Source organism: Vigna unguiculata, chromosome 4 (assembly GCF_004118075.2).
Source record: "Vigna unguiculata cultivar IT97K-499-35 chromosome 4, ASM411807v1, whole genome shotgun sequence".
In the NCBI taxonomy this organism is placed as follows: Eukaryota; Viridiplantae; Streptophyta; class Magnoliopsida; order Fabales; family Fabaceae; genus Vigna; species Vigna unguiculata.
Window position 1 is genome coordinate 535,033 of NC_040282.1, and position 26,131 is coordinate 561,163.

The 26,131-nt window shown below is 31.9% G+C and overlaps 4 protein-coding genes across 5 annotated transcripts; 3 read left to right on the forward strand and 1 right to left on the reverse strand.

Annotated features, from left to right (window-relative positions):
- Window positions 1–5,877: 5,877 nt before the first annotated feature.
- On the forward strand, window positions 5,878–11,540 carry LOC114181065 (DNA (cytosine-5)-methyltransferase CMT3). Its single transcript, XM_028067395.1, has 21 exons — window positions 5,878–6,304; window positions 6,542–6,576; window positions 6,711–6,816; window positions 6,918–7,025; window positions 7,122–7,241; window positions 7,349–7,445; window positions 7,551–7,765; window positions 7,858–7,923; window positions 8,051–8,311; window positions 8,406–8,464; window positions 8,649–8,715; window positions 8,812–9,141; window positions 9,220–9,288; window positions 9,373–9,459; window positions 9,551–9,638; window positions 10,226–10,341; window positions 10,436–10,540; window positions 10,685–10,728; window positions 10,881–10,950; window positions 11,028–11,131; window positions 11,205–11,540. Exons 1-21 carry the CDS (start codon window positions 5,960–5,962, stop codon window positions 11,380–11,382), a joined length of 2,670 nt encoding a protein of 889 aa, XP_027923196.1. The 5' UTR covers window positions 5,878–5,959; the 3' UTR covers window positions 11,383–11,540.
- Window positions 11,541–12,409: 869 nt separating this feature from the next.
- Window positions 12,410–16,611, forward strand: LOC114182552. The gene is made up of 14 exons (XM_028069442.1): window positions 12,410–12,572; window positions 12,750–12,805; window positions 12,890–13,064; window positions 13,196–13,297; window positions 13,388–13,459; window positions 13,758–13,874; window positions 13,996–14,073; window positions 14,290–14,352; window positions 14,429–14,525; window positions 14,607–14,685; window positions 14,758–14,969; window positions 15,257–15,402; window positions 15,668–15,790; window positions 16,142–16,611. Exons 1-14 carry the CDS (start codon window positions 12,486–12,488, stop codon window positions 16,298–16,300), a joined length of 1,566 nt encoding a protein of 521 aa, XP_027925243.1. The 5' UTR covers window positions 12,410–12,485; the 3' UTR covers window positions 16,301–16,611.
- A 336-nt stretch (window positions 16,612–16,947) lies between these two features.
- LOC114181603 (cytochrome B5-like protein) lies at window positions 16,948–19,841 on the reverse strand. Of its 2 annotated transcripts, none has more exons than XM_028068105.1 (6): window positions 19,775–19,841; window positions 19,449–19,565; window positions 19,301–19,341; window positions 18,260–18,337; window positions 17,898–17,989; window positions 16,948–17,259 (listed from the first exon to the last, which is right to left on the reverse strand). In XM_028068105.1, the coding sequence occupies exons 2-6, from the start codon at window positions 19,528–19,530 to the stop codon at window positions 17,193–17,195; spliced, it is 360 nt and encodes a 119-aa protein (XP_027923906.1). In that variant the 5' UTR covers window positions 19,531–19,565; window positions 19,775–19,841; the 3' UTR covers window positions 16,948–17,192. The 2 variants fall into 2 exon arrangements, with proteins under 2 accessions (XP_027923906.1, XP_027923905.1); XM_028068104.1 differs by having other exon boundaries at window positions 19,702–19,781.
- A 2,829-nt stretch (window positions 19,842–22,670) lies between these two features.
- On the forward strand, window positions 22,671–25,925 carry LOC114180357 (senescence/dehydration-associated protein At4g35985, chloroplastic-like). The gene is made up of 5 exons (XM_028066660.1): window positions 22,671–23,442; window positions 24,320–24,438; window positions 24,586–24,752; window positions 24,945–25,029; window positions 25,616–25,925. Exons 1-5 carry the CDS (start codon window positions 22,870–22,872, stop codon window positions 25,770–25,772), a joined length of 1,101 nt encoding a protein of 366 aa, XP_027922461.1. The 5' UTR covers window positions 22,671–22,869; the 3' UTR covers window positions 25,773–25,925.
- The last annotated feature ends 206 nt before the right edge of the window (window positions 25,926–26,131 follow it).

Consider the following 26,131-nt stretch of genomic DNA (forward strand, 5'->3'; position numbering starts at 1 on the left):
GGGACGGACCAGACTTTTGAGCTTGCATTTTTAACGCAGGGTAGGCAAGCCCGATCCATATTTTTAATTATATACACCTTTCATTATTCATAATTTTACTATTTTAATTACTATTTTACGGGGCAGGCTAACCCTAAGAGCTAAAACTAAATGGGTTTAAAACATGAGCCTGTGCTAACATTCCCGTCAAACTTACAATGCTACGACTAAATGCATCGATAGTTTGTCAAATAAAAAACGAAAGTTGGAAGCAATGTGAGTAACACTTTTATTGTCACAATGTAGATATGTAGGATCTTAAAAAAAACACCTAAATTTGCAAGTAACAAACGCAACAAAATAACCTCACAAGTAGTCAAAGTCATAGCACAATACTTAGCTTTTGTGGATGATCAAGATGTAACATCTTGTTTCTTACTCTTCCATGATCTAAGTGAATCACAAAAAAAAAAAATACACCACCCAAAGATACTTGAGAATATGAAGAATAACACCCCAATGAACTATTGTAGGAGTTAAAACAAACTCACTAACAACATGAATAACATGTGTAATGTCTCAACGAGTCATAGTAAACCAAACTTCCAACAATAGTTTGATATAAAGTATAATCAGTCAAAGGAACAATATCAAATGAGGAATATCGTACACTTGTCTCAAGAGGAGTATCAACAATCTTGTTGTTAGTAAGTCGAACACGCTCAAATAAGTTAGCAATATACTTGGATTGAGACAATAGATAACCTTTGGGAAAATAAACAACCTCAATACCCAAAAAGTAACGCCGTAAACCCAAATCTTTCATAGCAAAACGATGGGACAATGTAGTTTTCAAAGATGTAATTCCATCAAAATCATCAGTAGTAATACTCATATCATCAACATATAACATATAAGGATAACAAAACACGTCATACATTGGTTTAGAAAATTTATGAAACCAAGCACGAGGTGCTTGTTTAAGACCATAGAGAACTTTTTGAAGTTTGCAAACTTCACCAAATTTGTGAGAGACACCTGGTGGTGGAATCATGTGGACTTCCTCATGTAGATCCCTATTCAAAAAGACATTATTCATATCCTTTTGAAAAAATGTATGTCATGCACCTGATTACTCTGCTTTGTGTGTTTTTGGATGTACTTGTTTTGTTTTAAAACCACATGTTGAGCATACTAAATTATAAGCTAAGTCTGCTTTATGTGTACTTTTGGGATATGGTACTGGTAAAAAAAGATATTGTTTTTTTATTCAATTAGTACAAAAATGTATGTCTTACGTCGTATTGTGATGTTAGAAGACATTCCATTATTTTCTATTCAAACTAGCTCACATTATTGGACTACGTATATGAAACATGAAAACGTTACAATGTTTTCTCCTTGGTTTAGAGCTTGGAATTGTTTGTTCGAACACCTTTGACAGGTCAATGTGCATCAACTTCTTCATACGACGCTAGTATCTATGTGTGGAACTTTACAAAGCTTATCTGAGGATTGTAGAGAATCAAAGGACATGCCAAGACAAAGGGACAAGTTACCTGAAGATGTTGGTGAACCAAGAAGGGTTAGGGTTCTTGAACAACCTCGAAGGAGTACCCTACCTCAATAAGGATTTACCATACTTCAATAGAGTGGGTATAAGGTTTTACTCTGTGCAATCCTTGTGACTCATTACTTATGGTTAAAAATGAATGGGAGCTTCAAAAAACTAGTTTTATCAAAGTTAAAGATCTAGTTTGAGAATATCACATCTCGTCTTCTGAGTATATGTTTCTTTTTAAGATGTATTTGGCATTAGTAGGTTTAAAGAGAAATTGAAGTGAGTTTTGCTTGGATTAGAGAAAAATAATGATAAATGAATGAATTTGAAATGAAAGATTATGAAAGTTAAGTAGAGATTCGATAAATTTTATAAACTAAACAAATATTTTAAATGATAAAATTAGATGATTGTTATTTATATTATAATAATAATGATGTATATTTTATTATTTTTATTGTTATATAGTATTTTATTATAAAAATATATATGTAATGAAATTAACCATTTATATGCATTATTGTTTCAACAAGAAAAGCGAAAGAAAGCACAAGCTATACAAAGAAAAAATGAAACACCACAAAGGCTTTCTCGTGGAGGATATCTTTTGCTGGAGCAAAGAATAATGGAAGAAAAGCTAAAACAATAAATGGATTCAACAAGTTCGAATGAAGGACCGCTCAATCCTCCATCCCCTCTTAGCCGACATAAGAAATAGAAGTTGGCTCGTACTAAACTAGGAGGGCAAATGACATATAAGAAATAAAAAATTACTACTGAAAGAATTGTAAGTTAATAACATTTTATGCCTTAACAATTTATTATGTTTTGTGCTGTGAGTAACATATTGTTTTTACAGGATTTTCTTGTAGAGCAAAGTACACAAGGAAGTTTTGTTCCTCAGGGTCGTTAAGACATATTGACCAATGCTCTAGGTACTGAAGAGCACCCTGGTCGTGTACGTACTACTGGTTATGGTGTGGGTGTGAGATAATACTTTGGAAGTTATCAGCGGCAAAACACCACACAGACAGGGCCTATCACTCCTAAGATGATAGATCACTTGACTCAGACGATAAAGGCACAAGTTGCTGAAGAATTAAGGCATGAATTTGATCAACGATGGGAGTCCATGTCTTAACAACATAACCTGGTACAAGAAGACGATGAAAAAGAGGTTATAAAGATGAATATCTCAAACAAGTGTAAGTTGTATGTTGGAGAGGTCCCTCCTTGTTTAGTTGCCATTGGAAGATTATATCCAGGGGGATCAACCATGCTTACTGTGCAAATGTCGGATGATTTGGCTAGAGTGGTAGTTGAAGATGTTAGAGATGCCACAACTCCAGTTCCAATGCCCACAAAGGAGGTCAAAATAGTGGGAGAGGCACTAGGAACATTCATCTCATGGCCTAAATAGCTAGTTAAGGTTATTTTGAAAAAGAAGTAGGTATATTTTTCTTCTTTACAATGATATACTTCATAATTTAACACAAACTTCGTATTTGACTTTGTTATTATATTTTGTAGGTTCATAGCAGACAAAAATGCTCAGTTGCATGTGCTTTTAGCCTTGAGGCCCATTCGCAGCCTCAACCCAAGCTAAATTTTAGTCCAATTCATGAGTTGGCTGGCATAGTCGGAGATCTTTTTCAAAAACCATTTGCCATTTCTTGGGATAAAATAGTCTTCGGTGTTGACAATAGTGATATACCACTATATGTCCATATGAACGATGTGTACGAAATCATCCAAGGGGCATCAGATGCTGAACATTACAATTATTCAACTATGGATATCGTGAGTACATTTTATGTTATATTGTGAAATCAATAATTGTCTTTAAACTCAATGGTTTGAATGTAGGTATGTAAACGAATATGTTTCCAAAACAGGGAATGTGGATGTCTATGGTTTCCTTGAGCCTCAAGATATACAAAAGTCTGGAAATAAACATATGGAATGTCAAACATACATTAAAAATTAGATGGAGAAAACAAAGAAAAGAATTTACATGGCACCTTATATTCATGCATAAGTTCATCTTAGTCACTTTAGCTATTAATTAATTATTAATTCAAATCACTAATTATATTTCTTGTTTAGGTCTCACTGGCAATTGGTGATTATTTGTCCAATGAAGAATACTGTAGTTTGGTTATGCTCATTGCACAACCACATCCCCTCAACCATGATATACTACAAAGGTATGTCGTAGTAACTTTATAATGTGTTATTTATGTCATGAAATATGTTGTAACTGACTAGTGACTTAACTTTTGCTCTAAATGTGTACAATGTGTTGAGTGGTAAATCAACTTCATTATCACAAAATTTCAAAGTGATTTCTCCAAAGGTACAAGTTTCCATCCTTTATATTGTATGATTTGTACTTTTTGTCATATATTAATTACTATAAATTTGATCTTCTTAGTGTAATAAGCAGAAAAGAAGTTTTGAGTGTGGATACTATGTCATGTACTGGATGTGAACCATAGCTCGTGCTGCTTTGAAAGATTTTTGGGATAAGGTAATGAATCAAAAGACTCCTCTTCGAAACATGTTTTTATCAAATACTTAACTAATTTGCATTCATTGCTTTGAACTACAGTTTTTTAACAATGTTGAACCATTAGGATCTGAGAAAATTAATAAGGACTGAATGGGCCAAATACTTCTCGCAGCATAAAAATGTTTATATGTAAATATTTTCCTTTGTTGTATTAGTTTTCTTTCACTTAGAAAATATTTTGGTCAAATCCATTGTTGGATTTGAATTGTTGTTTAATTATGTACTCTATAAATTGCTGGATATGCACTGTGTGTATTGTTTTGGTTTTGAATGCAACAAGTTTTGGTTAGTTGCAATTATAAAACGCACTTAAAAAAAAAAGCAAGTATTAGATCGGTTATGGCCTTAACCGATCTAATATATTAGATCGGTTAAGGCCATAACCGATCTAATACTTGTTGTTTCTTTTTTAAAAGGTGCGCAATCTGTTAGATTGAATAGACCACAGCCGATCTAAACTAATTGATCGCGATACATTCACGTTCTAGTGCATTAGAAAATGTTGGGTTGCATTAGGTCACATATAAGAAAATATCTACTATTAATACATTAGGTCGGTTGCATGTAATCAATTTAATAAGTTACAAATATACTACGTCTCATATTAAATTGATTCATGAACCAATTTAATACACGTTTTAGTGTTTTAGAATCGATCTAATATATTTTTTGCATGGGTATATACAATATATTTTATTATGTTTAATTTCTTTCTTCTGAAATAAAGTTTTCAACAGTAATGTGTTTCTCTATATTAAAATTTTAACTTTCTTTATAGATTTCCGCATGTTGGGTTTCTGTCACTGAAACCAAATAGAGCAAGAAGAGTCCATCCCTTACTTGTATGTCTTTGTATTGAAATTATGTTGCAATCAAAAAAATGTAATTTTATGCACAAATGTGAACATTTATTTTTTAATGTTTTCATGAAAGACTCTTTTCACTATTAGGTAGCTTCTGTTTTTTTTGTTTTGTTTTTTTTACTGTACTTTATTTATTTATTTATTATTATTTATTATATGAATTTTGTATTGTAATTTAAAAATCCTTTTAATGATAAAATAGTAAAATAATTTGTGTACTTTATAATTATGTTATCATTGTTTTAAATATAGATACAGATGCTATGTTCATCATTGTATGGTGATTAGTTTCAGGATTTTTATCGTGATTTTTTTCAATAGAAACTATAATTTCAAAATTGTCAAATTAGTTTTTTTTTTCATTTTTAATTTAATCTTGATTTTTAAAATATTGATTAAATTAGGTCATTTTTGTTAAATTTTTTAAAATAAATAAATGATTTTTATTAAAATTGAAATCGTTAAGAATGATAATTTGTTTTATTCATATAATTAACATAATGATAATGTTAATTTTAATAAAAGATTATAGATCCGTTTGAAAAAATTTAAAAAAGAAATATCATATCAATTTTTAAAATCGAGACTAAATTAAAATTTTAAAAAATTATTAAAGGATTAATTTAATATTTTTAAACAGAAACAAATATAACCAAATAATTAAAACATAAAATCATTAATGAATTAATGAATTGAGTTCGGATACCGAGGCTTAACCGCAATTTCACCCAATAGACTCACAGAACAAGTCGATTCGTCAAAAAATTTCTTTCCAAACCTGCGCATGGCATGCGCATGAGGCCATTCCATCACACTCATTTTCATCTTCCCGCTCATTATTTTCACTTTTCAAAATTTCACCGCCCAATTCTTCAGTCTTATTAATACTGTCCCACATTTCTGAATAAATCACAACTTAACAAACATCTATCCCTATTCTGTGTTTTTTTTTTTCTGCCACAATTCAGCGCCGCCGCTTCAGCCATGTCCACCAAGCGCAAAACAAGGTCTTCCTCTTCTCCTTCTCCAATCTCCTCCGTCAAGCGTGTTACTCGTTCCTCCGCTGCCACCGTCACTCTCAGTTCTCCTTCCCCAGTCTCCTCCGTCAAGCGTCGTGTTACTCGGAATGTCACTTCCGGTGGTGGTTCTGGTGAAACTAAGGCTGAAGCTGTTGACGCGCCTTCATCTGCTGTCAAAGAAGAGACATCAACCTTCATGGATGTGACACCAGCAACACCTGATGTGGAAGAGTGCAGTGCAAGATTCATCGGAGAGCCTGTTCCTGTTGATGAAGCCAGAAGGCGCTGGCCGAAACGGTACCAGGAGAAGGTAAGAAGAAAAAGAAAAAAAAAACATAATGTTAGCGCTTCAATATCTGAGTCTGTTGAATTGTGGTGTTGAATTCTGATTCAATCTTATACATGCAAATTCATTTCTTAAATGTTGTCATATGGTTTTATGCAATTTGTTCATGCATGTATGTCTTGGATAAATTTAGTATATATAATGAATCATTTATTACAACTTCCGAAGTTTCCTAATCATATTCTTAATTTTTTTTGATAGGAAAAGAAACAGTCTACTGGGTCGAGATCAAGCAGGTATATTAAATGTTTGAACTTAAGAGACTGCCTAATTGATTATGACGAGTCGCTTCCCTCTTTATTGAAACCACTTTGCGGTTTTGTTCAAAATCTATTGAAACCTTCTTTTTGCTTTTATTTTGTACGCACAGGAAACAGGACGAAGATGAGGAGATTCTTCAAGCTCGACATCACTACACTTGTGCTGAGGTTGATGGATCTACAACATACAAACTTTATGATGATGCCCATGTTAAAGTGAGACAGACTGATTTTAGAATTATAGTTTTTTTCTCCATTAAATATATTCTTGGACAATTGTTAAGTTGCGATTGCAAACTTTTTTATTTTATATTTAGGCGGATGAAGGGGAAGACAGTTACATTTGTAAAATTGTTGAGTTATTTGAAGCTATTGATGGATCAATGTACTTCACCGCACAATGGTATTATCGGGCTAAAGACACTGTGAGTTATAGTTTGTTTTATGTTTTAAGATCTGATGTGATACTTGTTTGTAATTATTAGCTGATGAATTTCTTTTAATACCTTTTTACTTTTCAGGTCATTAAAAAACTGGCATATCTTATTGAACCAAAGCGAGTTTTCTTTTCTGAAGTTCAGGATGACAACCCGTTGGATTGTCTAGTTGAAAAACTTAACATTGTTAGATTACCATTAAATGTACGTGTGCTGGTTGATTCTATATTTTTTTCATCACTTTTTTTTTTTTATTGTAATCATTAATAGTATTAGTTATTTGTTTTTTTAATAATTTAATTCAATTGCAGATGGATTTCAATTTGAAGAAGGAAACCATTTCTTGTGATTATTATTGTGATACACAATATCTTTTGCCATACTCCACTTTTATTAACTTACCATCAGGTTTCATTTTATTTATTTGTATAATTAATTATTAAATTATTTATATCAGTAATTTTTTGAGTGACATCTCACTTTTGATATGTTTTTTTTTTTTATTATTTAAAGAAAATGATGAAACTAGTAGCGAGAGTTGTTCTATAATATCCAGCGATACTAATGGGGTTGAAAAGTGTGAGGTAGACTCCCAATCTAAGGATGCCTCCCTCCCTCATGAGAGTAGAGATATGGAGGTGAGACTACTAGATTTATATTCTGGTTGTGGAGCAATGTCAACTGGGTTGTGTCTGGGTGGACATTTATCTGGCGTGAATCTCGTTACAGTGAGTTCTTTATTTGTTTTTACTAATACAATTCTTTGAATTTTTGTTTTGGCTGTGTCGTTGTTGATATTGTCTTCTTTTTGTCCCAACAGAAATGGGCTGTAGACATGAACAAACATGCTTGTGAGTCTCTTAAATTAAATCACCCTGAGACTGAGGTAATTTTAATTTTCTTGTTTTTACTATGCTAAAAGCCACACGCGCGAGTTATTTTCAAATTGTATGATTGAATGGGTTCCTTATTATTATTTTGGACTGATTATCTTGACTGTTTACTAAAATCAGGTCAGAAATGAATCAGCAGAATGTTTTCTTTCATTATTGAAGGAGTGGCAAAAATTATGTAGTTATTTTGATCTAGTTGAAAATAAGGTGTCACATGAGAAATATGTGAATCTTTTTAGTGAGGTGGAAGAAGATGATGCCGAAGAGACTGATGAAGATGGAAGTGATGGTGAACATGGTGAAATATTTGAAGTTTCTGAAATCCTTGCTGTCTGTTATGGTGATCCAAATAATAAAAAAGATCAAGGGTTGTACTTTAAGGTAGTCTTTTTGCCACTAGTTTTTCTTCTCAGGTTGGAATTGTAACTTCTTTTATGTGTCTGCTTAGCTTGTTTACATTGATTTTGGTTTGTAGGTTCATTGGAAGGGTTATGGGTCTGATGCCGATTCTTGGGAACCAATTGAAGGTTTAAAGTATGTTGAAGTATTTTACAAACTTGTTCGTATTGATAAATGCTATCTATTTAAATTTGTTTTATTACTTTTTCGTCAATGATAGTAATTTATAATTCTTAATAATGCTTTTGCTACTATACCGTGTTCATTATTACTTATATGCAATGGTTATTTACTAATTTAAATATTATATTTTCAACAGGCATTGTAAGAACAAAATTAATGAATTTGTCACTCAAGGCTTTAGGTCAAATAGATTGCCTTTGCCAGTAAGTTGTAGTTCAGTTTGTGTATTATTTCTTTATTTCTTTAAGAGCTGTATTTGAGTTTGGTGTAATTATGTTATTGGTGCTGTGGTTGAATAGGGAAATGTTGATGTGATTTGTGGTGGACCCCCTTGTCAAGGTATCAGTGGTTTCAACCGGTTCAGAAACAAAGAGAATCCTTTAGATGATGAGAAGAACAAACAAATGGTTGTTTTTATGGATTTTGTTCAATACCTTAAGCCCAAATTTACATTAATGGAAAATGTGGTTGATATCGTTAAATTTGCGGATGGCTTTCTTGGGAGATATGCTTTGGGTCGTCTCATTTCAATGAATTATCAAGCGCGTCTGGGAATTATGGCTGCAGGCTCTTATGGACTTCCTCAGTTTCGTTTGCGCATGTTCTTATGGGGGGCTGCACCTTCTCAGGTCATTAATAGTTAGTTATTTATCAATAAATTTTAGTATTGGTGAATGGCCTGTGATAAATTTATATATGTGATGCAGAAATTGCCTCAATTTCCACTCCCAACTCATGATGTTATTGTGAGGGGTGTTATTCCCGTAGAATTTGAGGTATGCAATAGATTGTTGGTTAAAGGCTATTAGTTGAACTTGCCTACTCATTCATTAAAGTTTGTGATACTGTCTTGCTTGCAGACCAACACAGTAGCCTACGACGAAGGACATACCGTTCAACTACAGAAAAAGCTACTATTAAAAGATGCCATTTCTGACCTTCCTCCGGTATACTTTAAAGTCATTTTTTCGGTTTTTCCCAAGCCCTTATCTATTCTTATTGTGTTAGTTTATTGTAGTAAATTTTTTTAATGTTCAGGTTCAAAATAATGAACATCGTGATGAAATGAAATATTGCAAACCTGCTGAAACAGAGTTCCAACGATTCATTAGATCAACCAAAAGTGGTAATACATTATTTTGTTTATGCATATGATCTATAAAGTATGTATGATACTTCAATTAAAGTCTGCCTGGGGAGTTTTCCTCGTTAGAACTTTAAATTTTTGTTGGAAGCTTTACATTGATTAAAGATAATATCAATTCATAATATATAAGTAGATGTAATATCTTATAAGTTAGTTTTGTGGGGTTGAATTAGATTTATATTCATTTTTTAACATGATATTAGAGGTGTGAATTAAAGCCCATCTTAGTGAAATATGCTTTAGCGTGATGAAATGTGTTGTAAGTCTCATTAATTAAAGATAAAATTAATTTACAATATATATGTGGGTGTAAATTTTATTTTACAAGTCAATTTTGTAAAGTTTGAGTTATACTTAAATTTAATTTCTTAACAATTTCTTTGAAAATTAGTTAATATCTTTAAATGTTGTTATTGCTTCTCAAATTATTTTCTATGTAACTAAGTTGTTAACAGACTAGATGGTTATGATAAGCTTGATACTAGGTACCTATGATATTTCTGACACTATATTTTATGATTATGTGATAAACTTTCCAATGAATGATTGCGTTAAGTGTGATGCAGAAATGTTAAGGATTCAAAGCAAACCAAAATCATCGAAGAATTTGCTTTATGATCATCGTCCCTTAGAATTGAATGCGGATGATTATCAGCGAGTGTGTAGGATTCCTCAAAAGAAGGTATTGTTCATGGTCATTTGTAATTTATCTATTATTATTTATATAGTCTTATTTTTAAGTTTAGTTCTATAATAGTATTTTTTGTTGTTATCAGGGTGCATGTTTTAGGGATTTACCAGGTGTTCTTGTAGGAACGGATAACAAGGTTGAGTGGGATCCTGATGTGGAACGTGTTTATTTGGATTCCGGAAAACCATTGGTAAACATGACTTTCGAGAGTCCATTCTAATAATTATATGTTTTATTCTACAAGCCATTGTACTTATTTTTTTATTTGTCAAATAAAAGTTATCCTTTAAATGATCAAGTGCCTAATTAATTCTTTATAAACATTGCTTTACAGGTTCCCGATTATGCCATGTCTTTTGTGAACGGAACTTCGTCAAAGTAAGTAATTTTTTATCAATTTGGATTTTAAGCCCTTATGATCCTGCTTTTCTATTCCACGCTATTCCAATACAAAATTGACGTGGAAAGGTTTCTTATGTTTTCGTATTAAGTTTTGAATCATTAACTATAATGCCCTATGATTTTTTCAGACCTTTTGCTCGGTTATGGTGGGATGAAACAGTTCCAACTGTTGTGACACGAGCAGAGCCTCACAATCAGGTATGTTATCATCTATTTGCAATTCAGAATGGTTGTTTACATAGTCTGTTGTTGAATATAAAAGTTGTGTTCTTTAGGCAATTTTACACCCAGAACAAGATAGAGTGTTGACTATTCGTGAAAATGCACGACTCCAAGGTTTTCCAGATTTTTACAAGTTGTGTGGACCAGTCAAAGCGAGGTAATGCATTATTTGTTTGATATGTGTGTTTTTTTTAGAGGTTGTTTTAATAATTTGATATTTTGGTTAATAGGTACATTCAAGTTGGGAATGCAGTGGCTGTTCCAGTGGCTCGTGCTCTAGGATACACCTTAGGACTTGCATTCCAAGGTTCTACTTCTACAAGTGATGGACCATTATATACTTTACCTGATAAATTTTCTATGCTTAGAGAACGAGTTTCTTCTGAAGATGATGAACAAGTTCTATGACTAGCCTAGAGAACTACTTTCTTCTGTATCTTCAAGAAATATTGTTGTAGTGTGCCGGAAACATTGTTGTAGTGATTTTATTGTTGAAAAATTCTCCATTATTTTTCCTTGGGAAACATTTGAGTAATGAAGTAATATTTATTTAGTTTCTATGTTTTGAGATGTGTATATTATATGATATTTGTCTATTTTCATCTTATTTTAAGTAAATGAATAAAGAATGATACAAGTTGAAGAGAATATATATAATAGTCACATTTATTGTGTAGAGTATAATATATCAACTGGTGAATATGTAGATGACAAGGTTAGATAATTATTCGAAAGTTAGTTTTAAGTACTTCATATAGTATAAACATAATCATTCTTAATTATATAATTTATTTACAATAAATAGAATAGTTTAGTTTAATATATATAGTTTTCATACTGTTACTTTAATAAAAATCCGAAATTTGTTTTATTAATACGATGATAGGACTTAAAACAGAAAAGTACAGTTCTATAATTTGTTTTATTGATGTGAATAGTTTAGCCAGAAAGAGAAAAGAATTTGAAAAAAATGTTTTCACTTATGATTGAAGGACTATATATAGAATAAATATAATTTTATAATACAACATTAGTAAATTTAAATAATATAATTAAACATAGCTTTGAAATTTCTATTTCAAGGGATAGAAATATTTAACAGTTCTCAATGTTAAACAATGATGTTCCTGCATGCATGCATGCAAAACAATTAATAAAAGAAGGGACATAGTATGACATGTTAATTAGTGAATAGTTTGGGTAGGAAAAGGAAACTAATTTGAAAAAGGATTGTGAAACATCTAATACCCAAGACTATTAATAATCACTAATCCAATGGTAACTTCTCCCTTTCCCATGAGATAGGGTCTTAAAATAGCAGAAAGAGAGAGAGAGAAATAAAATAGTGGTGTTGTGTTTAATTTTGTTGTGTGGTGCAAATGATGATGCAGAGACAGAAATAGCTTAGGCTCATTCCATTAAATAAAACACCCCGGCCTGTGTTTTGTGTTGTAGGAATCGGAGAGTCCTCAAGGAACAAAAATTCAGAAAACCAAAAAAAAAAAATCACAATGGTTTCCTTAGACTCTCTCGATTTCTTCCTCTTCCGTGTCAGCACAGATTTCTCATCTCCTCTGGCCATTTTCATTCAGGCGCAGGTTCTCATTTGCTTCAATCTTGTTTGTTCTAGGAAGATCTTGAAATGAAAATTGAAACTCATTTAGTCCATTAATTCACATATTTTTCCTTCAAATTGTATCACACTTGTTGTTTCTTAAGAAAAAATAGACCATGCACTTTGTCACACTAACCTGATTTGAGTTTTCATCATGTAGGGATGTTTAATTTGCTTACTCCTAGCTTTAGGGTGGGCCTGTGCTTCATTTGTCAGGTACTCAGATGTAAAACAGGATTAGGAAACTCAATTATCATTGTGTACAAAAGAAATTTAGAGGAGGTGATTTTTGTCTTGCAGGAACAGAGAAATAAATAGAATAAAGAAGAATATGCGGAATGGCAATAGCTTTGCATTCCTCTGTCATGATATTAATGAACTTGAACATTCCAATCAGATTGATCTTCCTAGAGTAACAGTAATTATGCCCCTTAAAGGATTTGGAGAACACAATCTACATAACTGGAAGACTCAGGTATAGGACACATACCACTGCAACTTCTTGACCCAATGAAGTATTTTTCCATGATGAACATTTTTCCCTGCCCAGCTTCTCATTTTAAAAGGAACTGTTTCGTTGTTATGATTAATTATGTTGTTTTACAGTTAACATCTCTTTACGGTGGCCCTCTAGAATTTCTTTTGGTGGTTGAAAGTGTAGAGGATCCTGCATACAATGCTGTATCAAAACTATTAGCAGATTTAGGGGTACACGTGAAAACTCTTTTTAAGACTTGATTCTAATTTTTTGATGCCTTTGTTATTTTCTGCATCTTACTCACTGCTTAATGCCTGCAGGGTTCTGTTGATGCTAGGATTATAGTAGCTGGTTTGTCATCAACTTGTAGTCAAAAAATTCACAATCAGTTGGTAATGAGTTCTTCTTATACTTTGTCCCAGTAATTTTCAAATGTATAGTAGACCATGGTATATTTTGAAACTTCTTTCCATCCTTAAATTTTGCTGTTATTCAATACATGATCATGCTGATGCATCTTTAGCTGTTTGATTGTGTAGTTGTTGAAAAACCATATTATCCATATAAACCTTGCATAGAAAATACATCTAAGGACCTACATTTACTTACTGATATGGAATGTCAGAGAAATTTCATTCTTGTTAATTTGGTAGTTTGCTATGCATTTTACCAACTTCACTATTATGACAGGTTGGAGTAGAGGCAATGCACAGAGGCAGCAAGTATGTGCTGTTTTTAGATGATGATGTTAGGCTACATCCTGGATCAATTGGAGCACTCGTTCGTGAAATGCAAAAGAACCCTGATGTACAACTTCAAACACTTTTCTTCTAGTGGTTCTTTTCTCACACATTTAATTCAAACACTTTCAGTTAACACTTGCTTACAACTATTTGGCTACACTCTTTCAATTTATGATGCTTAACAGATATTCATTCAAACCGGATACCCTCTTGATTTACCATCTGGAAGTCTAGGGAGTTACTGCATCTATGAATACCATATGGTACACAACTTGCTTTGGATTTATATATATATATCCTAATATCTGCAGCATTACCTCATCGGTTTGTTTGGAGTTAGCTGTTACAATTGTTAATTTGAAACATGTTATGATTTTAGCAACAGATCATTTGACTTCTACTAATGCTGTCACGAACACAACACATAAATGTTCTATTTTGCTTACTCAACTCGTTCCCATTTTTGTTTTGTTCTACAGCCTTGTTCAATGGGCTTTGCCACTGGTGGACAAACATTCTTTTTGTGGGGAGGGTGCATGATGGCAAGTGGCTTCTTCTACCTTTATTTTCATTAGTTCATAGAAATTCTTACATTCTCACTGTTTAGCTTTCCTCCAGATGCATTCTGAAGACTTTAGGAAAGATAACTGTGGTGTAGTGTCAGGACTTAGAGACGGTGGATATTCTGATGACATGACTCTAGCTGCCATAGCCGGTATATCTTTGAGACTAACACTTTGTCATAATCAATGTTTTTTCATGGTCACTCAAATTGCAATGATTTTGTCCTCTTCAGGGGCTCACAAGAAGCTAATCAGTTCTCCACCGGTTGCTGTCTTTCCTCATCCCCTTGCAAGTGATCTTAATTTTGGAAGGTTTGTGATTATTTCTGTCCTGAAAGTAAAGTTTCAGCTCATATTCTCCCTTAATCATTCAAACTTTTGCAGGTACTGGAATTATTTGAGGAAACAAACATTTGTTCTGGAGTCATATGTTACCAGAGTCAACCAAATAATGAACCGTGCATTGTTTGCTGTTCACTGTTATTTGTCATGGTCATTTGTAGCACCATACTGCATGGCAGTGATTCATGTTGCAGCAGCACTAAGGTTTAACGCCAGGGGAAACTCAATTGAAGAATTAAGCTACTCTTCAATCGGTGAGAACACTACTTTTTCCTTTGTTATTAGTGTTGTATCACGTGCAGAAAAAGGGCAGGATGCTGAAACAGAACAAGGAAACTTCTCCAAATATTTGAAGTGATAGGTGGAAACTCTTGTGATTGGTCTCAATATTTTAGTGGAGAAGTAGCATGCACTTGCATAATATATTGGTGCTTGATTTAAGTTATTATTTATGCCATCATTTTCTTATCCTCTATTCTGTGAGAGAAAGAAAACTGATTTTTCAGATGAACTTAAGCTTTTAAGGTCTGTCTTTCCTCAGGGTTAAACATGGTGTGGCTCCTAGTCACATGCACTTTTGTTTCGCTTTTCTCAATGTGGAACTTGACAAGGATAGAAGTTCTACTTTGCAACATATTGTCCCCAGAGGCACCTCCACTTTCTTTGGCTTCTTATAATTGGTGTAAAGTAAGTACTTCTTCTTCAGGTTCTCAAACAAAAGCACACACACAAAAAAAAAAAAGTTTCACCAAGTTTGCTTTATACATTGATGGATTAATGATGTTATCTCGGACATGTTACTCGTTTCAACAAGGCATTGCAATGAAATAAAGGGTTGCATGAACTTGTTGTAAAGAACACTATAATATGTGAATATTAAATTAATATGATGCCACGGAATGTGAAATAATAGTTGGGAAAGTATGATTTAATTAACATATCTCTTGAGCAGGTATTCATTGCAATGCTGGTGGATAACTGTCTATACCCTCTATCTGCAATTCGTTCTCATTTTTCCCAATCTATCAATTGGTCTGGCATTATCTACTATTTGAAAGATGGAAAAATCAACAAGGTAAATTGGCCAGGGTTTTATTCTACTTTTGCTTGACTTTACAAGTTGACACAAAATGCTGTCATTATTACCCTGACCTTTCCATTCCAAATGCTACTATACTAGAAAACCATTCATAACATACTAACACATTCTTCATTATTTGTTAAATTTTATAACAAACTAGTAAATCATAAATGAAACTAATTAAATGAGAAGTAAAACTTGTGAACTTCAATAAATTTCTAATGATAATAAACTGTGTTCAGAAGAGTGTATTCTTAATGTTTTTATGGTATCAATTATGAAGGGAAAGTTGGAACCATGCATTCCTTTTTGTTAACCAAATTTTGTTTACTGCATATTCTTCAGATAGAGAGAATACCAAAAAGGCAAGATGTGGCACCAGTTTTCACAGACTTAGGAGGAAAACATTTGTATGGAAGGAAAGGCATGCCTACAAGAGGCTCATTCCTCACTTCTTTATCCAAATGCTTGTTCCAATGGCGTCAATCAAAGAGATCTGAGTAATCAAGAAATGGCTTCATTCAGCATACACAATTTCTGTCTTTTTTGTCTTGTGTCTCTGCCCCCAAATTTTGAGGCACAATGGCTCCTATTTTTGAAGCAAGGGTGTTGGCATATCAATTAATATTGCCAAGTGATTCATATTTGATTGATCGATTCTTTTTGTGAGGCAAAACCCTTGTTCCATAAACATGTATTTTTAACGATACATTCAATCCCATGTAATTTTCAGCTCCATTGTAAAAATTCACTCGGGCAGTTTATGAACAACCAAGAATTTCTAAACACATACAATATGGCATTCACATTCGATCTTTATAATTCCATTTCACAAACACACGCAGTACATTATTTTGTAACTTTTCCCTTGAACAATGTTCCGTTTTAAGATTTGGGCAGATCCAAATCACGGGCCAGACATTCTTAAAATTCAAGTTTGGCTGCTGAAATTAATGATTAAACCATAAATGCAGATTTTCTAAAATCTGAAAAATAAAGTAAGAAAAACAAAATCATGCATAATAAAGGTACCAAAATTTTAATTTAGCTTAATATTTTTGTATGATGAGATTTATTTATATCAATAAACAATGAGCAATGTAGATCAGGGAAAAGGAAATTGCTAGAGATAAGAAACTAAGATAAAATAATGATGAAAAGAAGGGGAAGCCTCAGTTTTTACTCTTACTGCGCTCACAATGACAGGAGAATACAAATGATTTCATGCCCAATTATATCAAAATCATGCATTGCAACAGCAAAACTAAATTACTGTCTAATGAAGATGAATGATCAGACAAGGAGTGAAAATTTGGGGAGATAAGAAAGAGTAAAATGTTGAAATTCTCAAATCATACATCTCTTGAACATTAAAATTGTAGAACTACTGACTAGGCTATTGTTCCAAATCTCCAATGTAGAAGTCTTCAATCATGTCAAAGACTCGAGTTGCGTGCTGTGGTCTGCAAAGCAAATGTTAAAAAAAGTTACAACTGGTAGCAGCAAACTGATAAAAAAATATCAGAAGCCTTTTATGATCAACAGGTGGTAGAGCTGTCAAAGATAAAAACATGTAAAGTACTTATTTTCCATGATGAGGAATGGGTTGATGATGAATTTGACACATAAAAGTTACAACTATGATGTTTTGTTTGTAGCTGTAATCATATTTATTTAGCATGGTTTATTAATTTATTAACAAGTGAAAACCAGTGTCTCTTGTATTGACCAGATAACCTTCAACAGAGACTACCAAGATTAACAAGATAATGTGATGAAATAAACAGGAAACGCTATATTGTATTCAATATTGAAATACACATTATTAGATCTAAAGCAATTCATGCGCTTTCACCTAAGTAATGGCTTAAGCTTTTATGACAGTCAGTTCATGACATGCATAATATGAATCTAACTCTACATGTTCATACAACATGATTGATCCAGGTACATGCCAAGAAGGAAGGAAGAAATGTTCTATAGGCAAATATGAGAAAAAAGAAATGTGAAGTGAGAAAACAAATAATAAATATAGATAAATTAAGGCAAATATCTTCATTACAGATACGCACGCAATGCATGAAAAGGAATGAACGCATACCCAAAAAATCCTTCAGTTGAATCATCTCCAGCATGTGCTAGAATGGCATCACCACCTGGATGTTCTTCCACATAAGAGGTAACATCATACACCTACAGTGTGAATAAACCAAATAAATGCAAACTATGAATCTGTCCAAGTGGTAAAAATGGCAAATCATAACAACACCAGCTAATTCAGTTAAACCATTATGATTGAGCTAGCGATGACGGGTTTGGATACTTTGTATGAGGTTATAGGTTCAAACTTCAAACCACATTAACACTCATAAGATTTGATATGGAAATAGTATTGGGTTCTAAACCAAAGGAGTAGCACATTCATAAGGTGCCAAAAGTGAAACATCAATAAAAAGCTCATACCTTTTTCTTGATGATTATCCAACAATCTGTTCTCTTGTTATGCAATGAAACCTCCGTTTTACTGTAGGATTTTGATGCCTACAAGCAGAATACAGAATACAGTGCGTGATACCAATTAGATAACAAAACTATCACGCAACTAAAAAACACAGTTTTATGTTTGAATCAACCCTCCCAATTTTGTTTACTAGTTAGTATGAGCCCCAACAATAGCTACATTTACTTCCAGTGCAATCAAATTAGTTCACCATGACCAATGTTTAACATGTAGCTCAAAGTAAGCATTTTTCTATCTCACCAAACTAGCTACATGCTCCTATAATATGGTAAGGAAAATGTTAAATGAGTCCTATTTTTCTTCAGGGAAAGTCTAAGCTGAATAGATGGTGACTCAATAAGAAAGGTTCTGAATAGCACCCCCAATGTTAATTCCCCTTTTGTGGGCCTCTCTGAATTTCAAAATTTCAATCCTGAAGCAAAAACTGGGAAAACTCTGATCTTTACTCATAGAATCACATTATGATTAAAAGGCCTCCAAAATGTCATGTCTTTGCTTTTACATTGTATTCAACTCAAATAAGACATCTTCCACCAAAAAGATAAAGTCATATCATCAAGGAGGAATGTAACACCATTCTCATTGAAACTCTTTTCCACACTCTTGTAATTGGGTGAAATCCTTTGTAGGACCCACAACAAGCCAGGCCACATTTCTATTGGTCGAAAAGATAAATGTAACTTTTAACGAATACTTTGCGAGCACTTTTCGTCATCATCAACACAAATCTTCCTTCATACAGAGTATGATATGAGCAATGAGCAAAACACCCAATGACACCAAATCATAAGAAACCCACCTCACCCAGTGCTTGAGTAACCGAAACCAAGACATTATAATACTTATTTATCTTAATTTCAACTAGATCCGAAATGTAACTTGAACAAAGCTCATTAATTATCCTAATCTATCATCTATGGAAAAAGCAGCAGAATCCACAACAAAATGCTAGAAAAAGTACCGAGCTACAATAAATAAAATACCTTATCCTTGTTTGAAACGGTTTGAGCTTTTCCCTTGTGCCCTGAATAGATGCAAAGAATTAACGTAAATACACACAGTAAGCACATGCACACAAAATTTCAAAAACACATAGCGAGACATAGATCACAGCATAATAATGAACAGAACCAGATTTGCGGTGTCGTGGGTTCAAAAGAAGAACAGCAAGGAAGAGACCCAGAAGCAATGCAAGTGCAACCAGCAATACCATTATTCAAAGTCGGAAACTTTGACTCTTAATCCAATCTGAAAAGGCGAAAACAAGAAAAGGGCATGCGTTAATGCAAACATACTGGGCACTCTTCGTGTTCATAAATAGTCACAAGCACTTGCAGAAGAGAGAGGGAAAAAAAAACAGAATCATGGCACAGTCCGAATTCACCAATGAGAAGTTGAAAGCATTGAACAGGAACAGAAACAAGAACGTAGGCAAAAATGTTAATGTCAGCACTCACCAATGATGAACAAGCTGCGAGTGAAGACAATAAAGTAACACAGTCTCACACAGCTCACAGAAAAAAGAAAAAAAAAAGGAAAGAGAGAGAAATTGCTTTGTTGGGCCTTATACAGGGCCTCAAGTAATCTGGGTTCATGCAGACATTATTTCTTTTAGTACCTCCATTCCTTCTTCTTGCACCTCAAGTGGGGAAAATTCAAATTGTTCATAAGTTGAGAATAATTTTTTTTTTTTGTATCATCAATAATTTTTTTATGTTGTAATTCAAAACTTAAAGTTGTATTTCATATTGTAAAATTCAATTGTATTATATATTATACAACATAAAATTGGTTTTTGGACCTAAAAAAGTACTTTATATTATACAATTTAAAATCTTGTTTGAAAATAATCTAAAATATGATTTTGAATTGCATAAATTAGAAATATGAAAAATATTTCGGATTACGGGATCGAAAATACATTTTTCTTAAATTTTAAGATTACATCATATAAAAATATATTTTTTATATAATCTGTAAACTCAAAAATTAATTCATATTACACCGTCTAAAATATATTTCTGAATTATACAATCAAAATTAATTCATATTAAATTGATGTTAATATTTTAAAATTATTTTTATTATATTTTAAAATATCAATATAAGTGAAGTGTCCATAAATATATATTGAACACAACAGATAATCTAAAATTGAAAATATGGAAAAACTTTTGCAATAAAAGCACTAATAGCTAAATCTTGATTTCCAATATAATATATGCAAGTATTTTTTTCCTTCCCTCTAAATACAATGAAACAATAATATAAAAATAAACTTTTTGATTCGCCTTCCATATACATACATAGTTCTACGTAAATTTCAATCAACCTTAGCTTTTGATTTACAATTTTAATACAGAATAAAGTATTCTTTAGAAATGTTTGAAGTTAAGCATTCTTTAGAAATCCAACCACAAGAAAAGTATTTTTCAGAGAAACAAAATTATATTCATTATGCAACAGCAATTGAAGGCAAAGAATAAAAAAAAAAAAGTATAATAAGTGATAATAAAAAAATATAGAGATAAAAGGGAATCTTAAAAGGATGTTTGTATTACATAAGATTGTAAACCATACATATTTTTTCATTAAAAATACTGAAAATTATAAAAATATTAAATAAGAATTGGTGCGACAAAAAATTTCTTTTTAACACATTTTAATGAAACTAGACAATATATTAGAAAAATAAGATCTATTAATGTTTTTGTGTGATATATAAATGTTTATGATATGCCAAAAAGATATTGTTAATATTTTATTGTGATATTCTATTAATGTAGGCTTCTACCCTAGTGTAAATTATTTTCTCATATTTTTTTGTTTGAATTAATTGAGATTACTATAGCAATAAATACATGTTATAAAATATTTATCCTAATAAAAAAAAGTTAAATATGTTTTTGTTCTCTAACTTTTAATAAAAATTTGAATTAATCATTTTTTAAAACTTTAGACCAATTTAGTCTTCAAATTTTAAAAATGTATGAATTTAATCTTTTTAACCAAATTTTGATAAGTTTTTTTTACATTTCAAATACATTTCATATAGTATTTGAGTTATTTATATCGTTTGACACATTTTGTCTTCAATATTAAGTCAAATACTATCATAAAATGCGTTTGAAACTTCAAATAAAGTTAACAAAAATTGATTAAAATGATTAAATTCATCGTATCGAAAAGATTGAGGAACTAAATTAGATCAAAGTTTCAAAAAGAAACTAATTCTAATTTTTAGTAAAGTTAAAGGATAAAAGCATTTTTAACACAATATTCAACACAATTATTAAACTTAACTTCATTGATTAAACTGGAATCTGTGACAATGCATTCACAACTGATAAAACAGAATAAAAGAACATCAGAAGTTCAGAACACTGACAAAGGAAAGAATAATACATGTTGTAGTAAGGTATTTGGTATCGTAGCAAGTTGTGATGCTGTTGTAGATTGTTCAACAAGCTCTCCTTTTTCTTTTCTTTTTTTTCTTACACATTCCATTTCCACCAGAAGTTACATTATCTTCACACCATATTCTTCATTTTTCACCGATCACAGAGAACAGAATAAAGCTATAAACACAAAAGGTTCCCACTCATACAAATATCTTCTATAATGATTAAATAATCACATTTTCTATGGTTTATTCATGTTGATTTACATTAAGAATAATATAAGTGTCATACCCTTAAAAAATCTTAAATATCATTTTAGTAGTAAAAGGTTACACTATACTCAGAAAAAAATATATCATACGAAAGAGACTTGATCTTAAAATAAAATTGTTAAAAATAATTTAAACATGAATCTAAATTTTACATCGATTAAAAATGATAAAATTAAACACTATATTATAAAAGAAAAACTCATAAATATAATTTTTGAGATTTTCTTTAGTTAGAAGTGATATCAGTTTTTTATTTCATGGACTTAATGTCACTCTCTTAAACTCCTAAAAAATCCAATCACTTTCCATATTTCTTAATCAAACAATCTTGATACAAATTTTAAAACAGTTTCTATAAATATAGTAAATGAAGAATACTATTTTAACTACTAAATTTTAATAATTTTATTTTATATTATGAAATGTTATCGTTTAAGTGATTTTTAAATATAAAGAAAAGTGAAAAAATAAAAAAATAAATAACCACTTAAAAAGACATTACTTTATAAAAAAAAGTTGTCAAAATTTATTCTTAAAAAAATCATTTTTCTACACAAATGTATCATGATTCATCTTACTCAGACTGTGTCACTGCACATGCAGAATTTTGTTTTTGAAAAGTGTATCTTGATAACTAAGGTTAAGAGAAAAACAGTTTATAAACTAATCGTTATCTCGATTTCTATGTTCAGTAAAAAACTTTATACATATTGGAACAAATGTCAGTGGTTTTTCCTCCGACAAATCCCATTTTCAATTCATTCGACAAAGGACATGCAGACATTCTCCAACGTTAAAAAAAAACCCTTCTGTTGACAAATCTGTCTCCATTAACACCCCAAAGAAAAAACAGAGCAAACAGAGCAAAAACAGAGAGAGATGGGTTGCCAAGCCTCGAAGGAGAAGCCACAGTTCGAAAACTCCATGCACCATGCAGGTTTTCAAGAGTTGCAGAAACCCAAAACCCCAACACAAGAACTGGTTCTACAAATCGCAGGATGCAAAGTTCATCTGGTGGATGAAGGAGAAGCCATTGAACTGGGTCAGGGGCACTTCACAATCATGAGGGTGATGGAGCAGAACGTGGCACTGGCAACGGTTGTAAAAGTTGGAAACAGTGTTCAGTGGCCATTGACGAAGGACGAGCCGGTGGTGAAGGTGGATGGTCTTCACTACCTCTTCTCTCTGCCGGTGAAAGATGGTGGTGAGCCTCTGAGCTATGGTGTGACTTTTCCAGAAGAGTGTTATGGGAAGATGGGGATGGTGGATTCTTTTCTGAAGGAACATTGTTGCTTTTCTGGGTTGGAAAAGAGCAGAAAAAGTGACCTTGATTGGGAGGATTTTGCTCCAAGGGTTGAAGATTATAACCACTTTCTTGCCAGGGCCATTGCAGGAGGAACTGGTCAAATTGTTAAGGGTATCTTCATGTGCAGCAATGCTTACACCAACCAGGTTTTATTTATGGTTTATGGTTTAGGATTCAGAGTTTCGTTTATCAGATGAATAACAATAAAATTTTATTAAATTTTTTTTTGTGTGCTGTTTTACGTTGACTAGAAATAAAATTAATTTAAAATATATAAATAAATACAAATCTCATCTTATATATCGATCGAGTTTAACTTAAAATTCATTTTTTAATATTTTTGTTTCAACTTATCAAAACAATTATTTCATTATGGTTAAGATTGATTTTGATTTGAAATGATTATGTTGAAATGGGTTTAGTTTAATAGTAGGTTAATAGCATAATTCAGTATAATTTTTTCATTCAATGAAAAAACAGCTCTGGTTTTGGTTTGAATAAATATTTGAAACATTGACTTTGATTGAATGAACTAGTTTTGGTAAAAAAAATTATGAATTCAAGGGAATTGTCTTTTGAATTTCTTTACCTTAAAAGTAAGTTAGATGCAAAATTTATCGCAATTTTTTTTAAGATACTTCATCACGTTTGGTCAAATCGAGGTTTGAATGCAAAATCACTTTTACTCAACAATAACTGATATATATCTATACACTTTTACCAGTTTATGATGAAGCGAATCATACATGTGAGACCAATTTAGATTTAGAATCAGTTCAGTAGTTGATATTTTAACGTGATTATTAATAAGCCAACTTGAATAGACAAATTCTCTTACATTTAAAATGGAATATAAAGAGACAGAGATAGATAAACACACAAAATGATGTGGTACAAATTATTTTATAATCTAACATAATAAAAATTTGAGGTATGCTTTGTTCTTTTCAGTTTTCCCATCATTTGAAAAGAACCAAATAAATCATTAAGCTTTTCATAAAAAACTTTTGTTATGAAAATCAGGTCCATAAAGGAGGGGAAGCGATCCTAAGTGGTGCTGCAGAAAAGAGCAGTGGTAACAAAACTATGAACAAGAAGAATGATGCAACAAAGAACAGTGGAATGAACGAAAACCTCAAACGGTATTGAAACATGTTATACTATGTCACGAGTTCATGTCTAAGGATTAGAGTATTGACTAAGAATTTTTCATTTTCATACACAGTGTTAGCTTTTAAGAGGGTATGTATACAAACTAAGTTGGATTATTTTTCATGTTTGTATTATAGTGTGAGAAAGCTGACAAATGTGACAGAAAAGTTAACCAAATCTTTGCTTGATGGTGTTGGAATAATGAGTGGATCAGTTATGACTCCTGTGCTTAAATCCCAACCAGGACAGGCATTCCTAAACATGCTCCCTGGAGAGGTGCTATTGGCTTCCCTTGATGCTGTTAGTAAGTAACACTTCTCAAACAGATGACAGTTTAGAATTTAAGTGTGAGTCTAAGTCTCGTATCGAATAAAATTTTGAAAGTTTAGCAACGTAAAAAACTTATAAATTCATTATTTTAAAATTTTGTATTGAAAGTAATATTAATATCTTATATATGAATTGAACTCATATTTTGTGATCTTTTCTATCACAGATAGAGTTTTTGAAGCAGCTGAAGCTGCTGAGAAACAAACCTTTTCTGCCACCTCCAAAGCTGCAACCAGAATGGTTTCTAACAGGTAATATTATTATAATTATTATATTGCTTAAATTTGCAATGAACTTAACATTATATCATTTTGAAATTTGAATTTTCTGCTGGTTTGGTTTTTTGTTTTTTTACTGTATTTTCATAATATATTGATTACCATTAATTTTAATGTTTTAAAATATACTAAAAAGATATTTAAAATATCAGTGCATAGTATTTTTTAGTATTAGAAGACGGCAAAAAAAACCAGAATCTGGACTCATCATTTTGTCACGTCAATTTAAGGTTTTAAATTGAAGTCATGATCGCAATTTCGTGAGTTTAAAGAATCTTGACACTATATTGAATGCAACTACATTTATGAGAAGATTTGGAAAACCTTGCAATGATCTATATCAGCCTAATAGTCTTGGTAAATCTCAACCAACATAAAAGTGTGCATTGAAATTTTTTTTGTTAGGGTTAAAAAATATCTGCATCATTGAATATGCTTGAGAAACTGGGTGTTAGTTTTGAACATCTGAAATGGGAAAAAGAAACACAACCTAAGTTTAAGACCTATGTTGTGGATTCATAAATGTAACCTTAGCTAAAAAGGATGTTTTTGGCAACAGGTTTGGGGAAGAAGCAGGAGAGGCTACTGAGCATGTGTTTGCAAGTGCAGGACATGCTGTTAACACTGCTTGGAATGTCTCTAAGATTCGGAAATCCATCAATCCAGCATCTTCTGCAAATGCTGCTAGAGCACTCACAAATTATGCCAAAAAATGAAATGCTTTATTATAAGATCTAACCATGTTGCTTTCTGTGTCATGAACATGATGGATATTTTTCTTCCTTTCAACAAATATACTGAATCACTTGTACTACATAAACAATTGTCATATCCACTGCAAAATTTCAAGTAATTCTTTCTGCTTTCAATAATGCTTCCCAAAAGAAGTGTTTAAGAATAGAATTAAAACAGCGGGTGACATCAATTATCCCACGACGGAGGTCGAGTGTATTGAATTGTGACGTTTGGACTGTTACATTTCTTAAATAGAAGGGTTAAATATGTTTTTAGTCCTTAAGTTGCAGTGAAATTTGGAATTAGTCTCTCTTCAAAACTTTTGACAAATTTAGTCCTT

Bases quoted from the DNA above. Each gene is read 5' to 3' on its own strand.
- LOC114181065 (XM_028067395.1), top strand. From the start codon at position 5,960: ATGTCCACCAAGCGCAAAACAAGGTCTTCCTCTTCTCCTTCTCCAATC. The intron at 6,577-6,710 runs GTATATTAAATG...TTGTACGCACAG, and splicing joins ACTGGGTCGAGATCAAGCAG to GAAACAGGACGAAGATGAGG. The intron at 8,312-8,405 runs GTAGTCTTTTTG...TTTGGTTTGTAG, and splicing joins ATCAAGGGTTGTACTTTAAG to GTTCATTGGAAGGGTTATGG.
- LOC114182552 (XM_028069442.1), top strand. From the start codon at position 12,486: ATGGTTTCCTTAGACTCTCTCGATTTCTTCCTCTTCCGTGTCAGCACA. The intron at 14,526-14,606 runs GTATATCTTTGA...TGTCCTCTTCAG, and splicing joins GACTCTAGCTGCCATAGCCG to GGGCTCACAAGAAGCTAATC. The intron at 14,970-15,256 runs GTGAGAACACTA...GTCTTTCCTCAG, and splicing joins ATTAAGCTACTCTTCAATCG to GGTTAAACATGGTGTGGCTC.
- LOC114181603 (XM_028068105.1), bottom strand. From the start codon at position 19,530: ATGGTATTGCTGGTTGCACTTGCATTGCTTCTGGGTCTCTTCCTTGCT. The intron at 17,990-18,259 runs GTATGAGCTTTT...TTCACACTGTAG, and splicing joins GGATAATCATCAAGAAAAAG to GTGTATGATGTTACCTCTTA. The intron at 17,260-17,897 runs GTATGCGTTCAT...TTTGCTTTGCAG, and splicing joins TCAACTGAAGGATTTTTTGG to ACCACAGCACGCAACTCGAG.
- LOC114180357 (XM_028066660.1), top strand. From the start codon at position 22,870: ATGGGTTGCCAAGCCTCGAAGGAGAAGCCACAGTTCGAAAACTCCATG. The intron at 23,443-24,319 runs GTTTTATTTATG...TATGAAAATCAG, and splicing joins GCAATGCTTACACCAACCAG to GTCCATAAAGGAGGGGAAGC. The intron at 24,753-24,944 runs GTAAGTAACACT...TTTCTATCACAG, and splicing joins GGCTTCCCTTGATGCTGTTA to ATAGAGTTTTTGAAGCAGCT.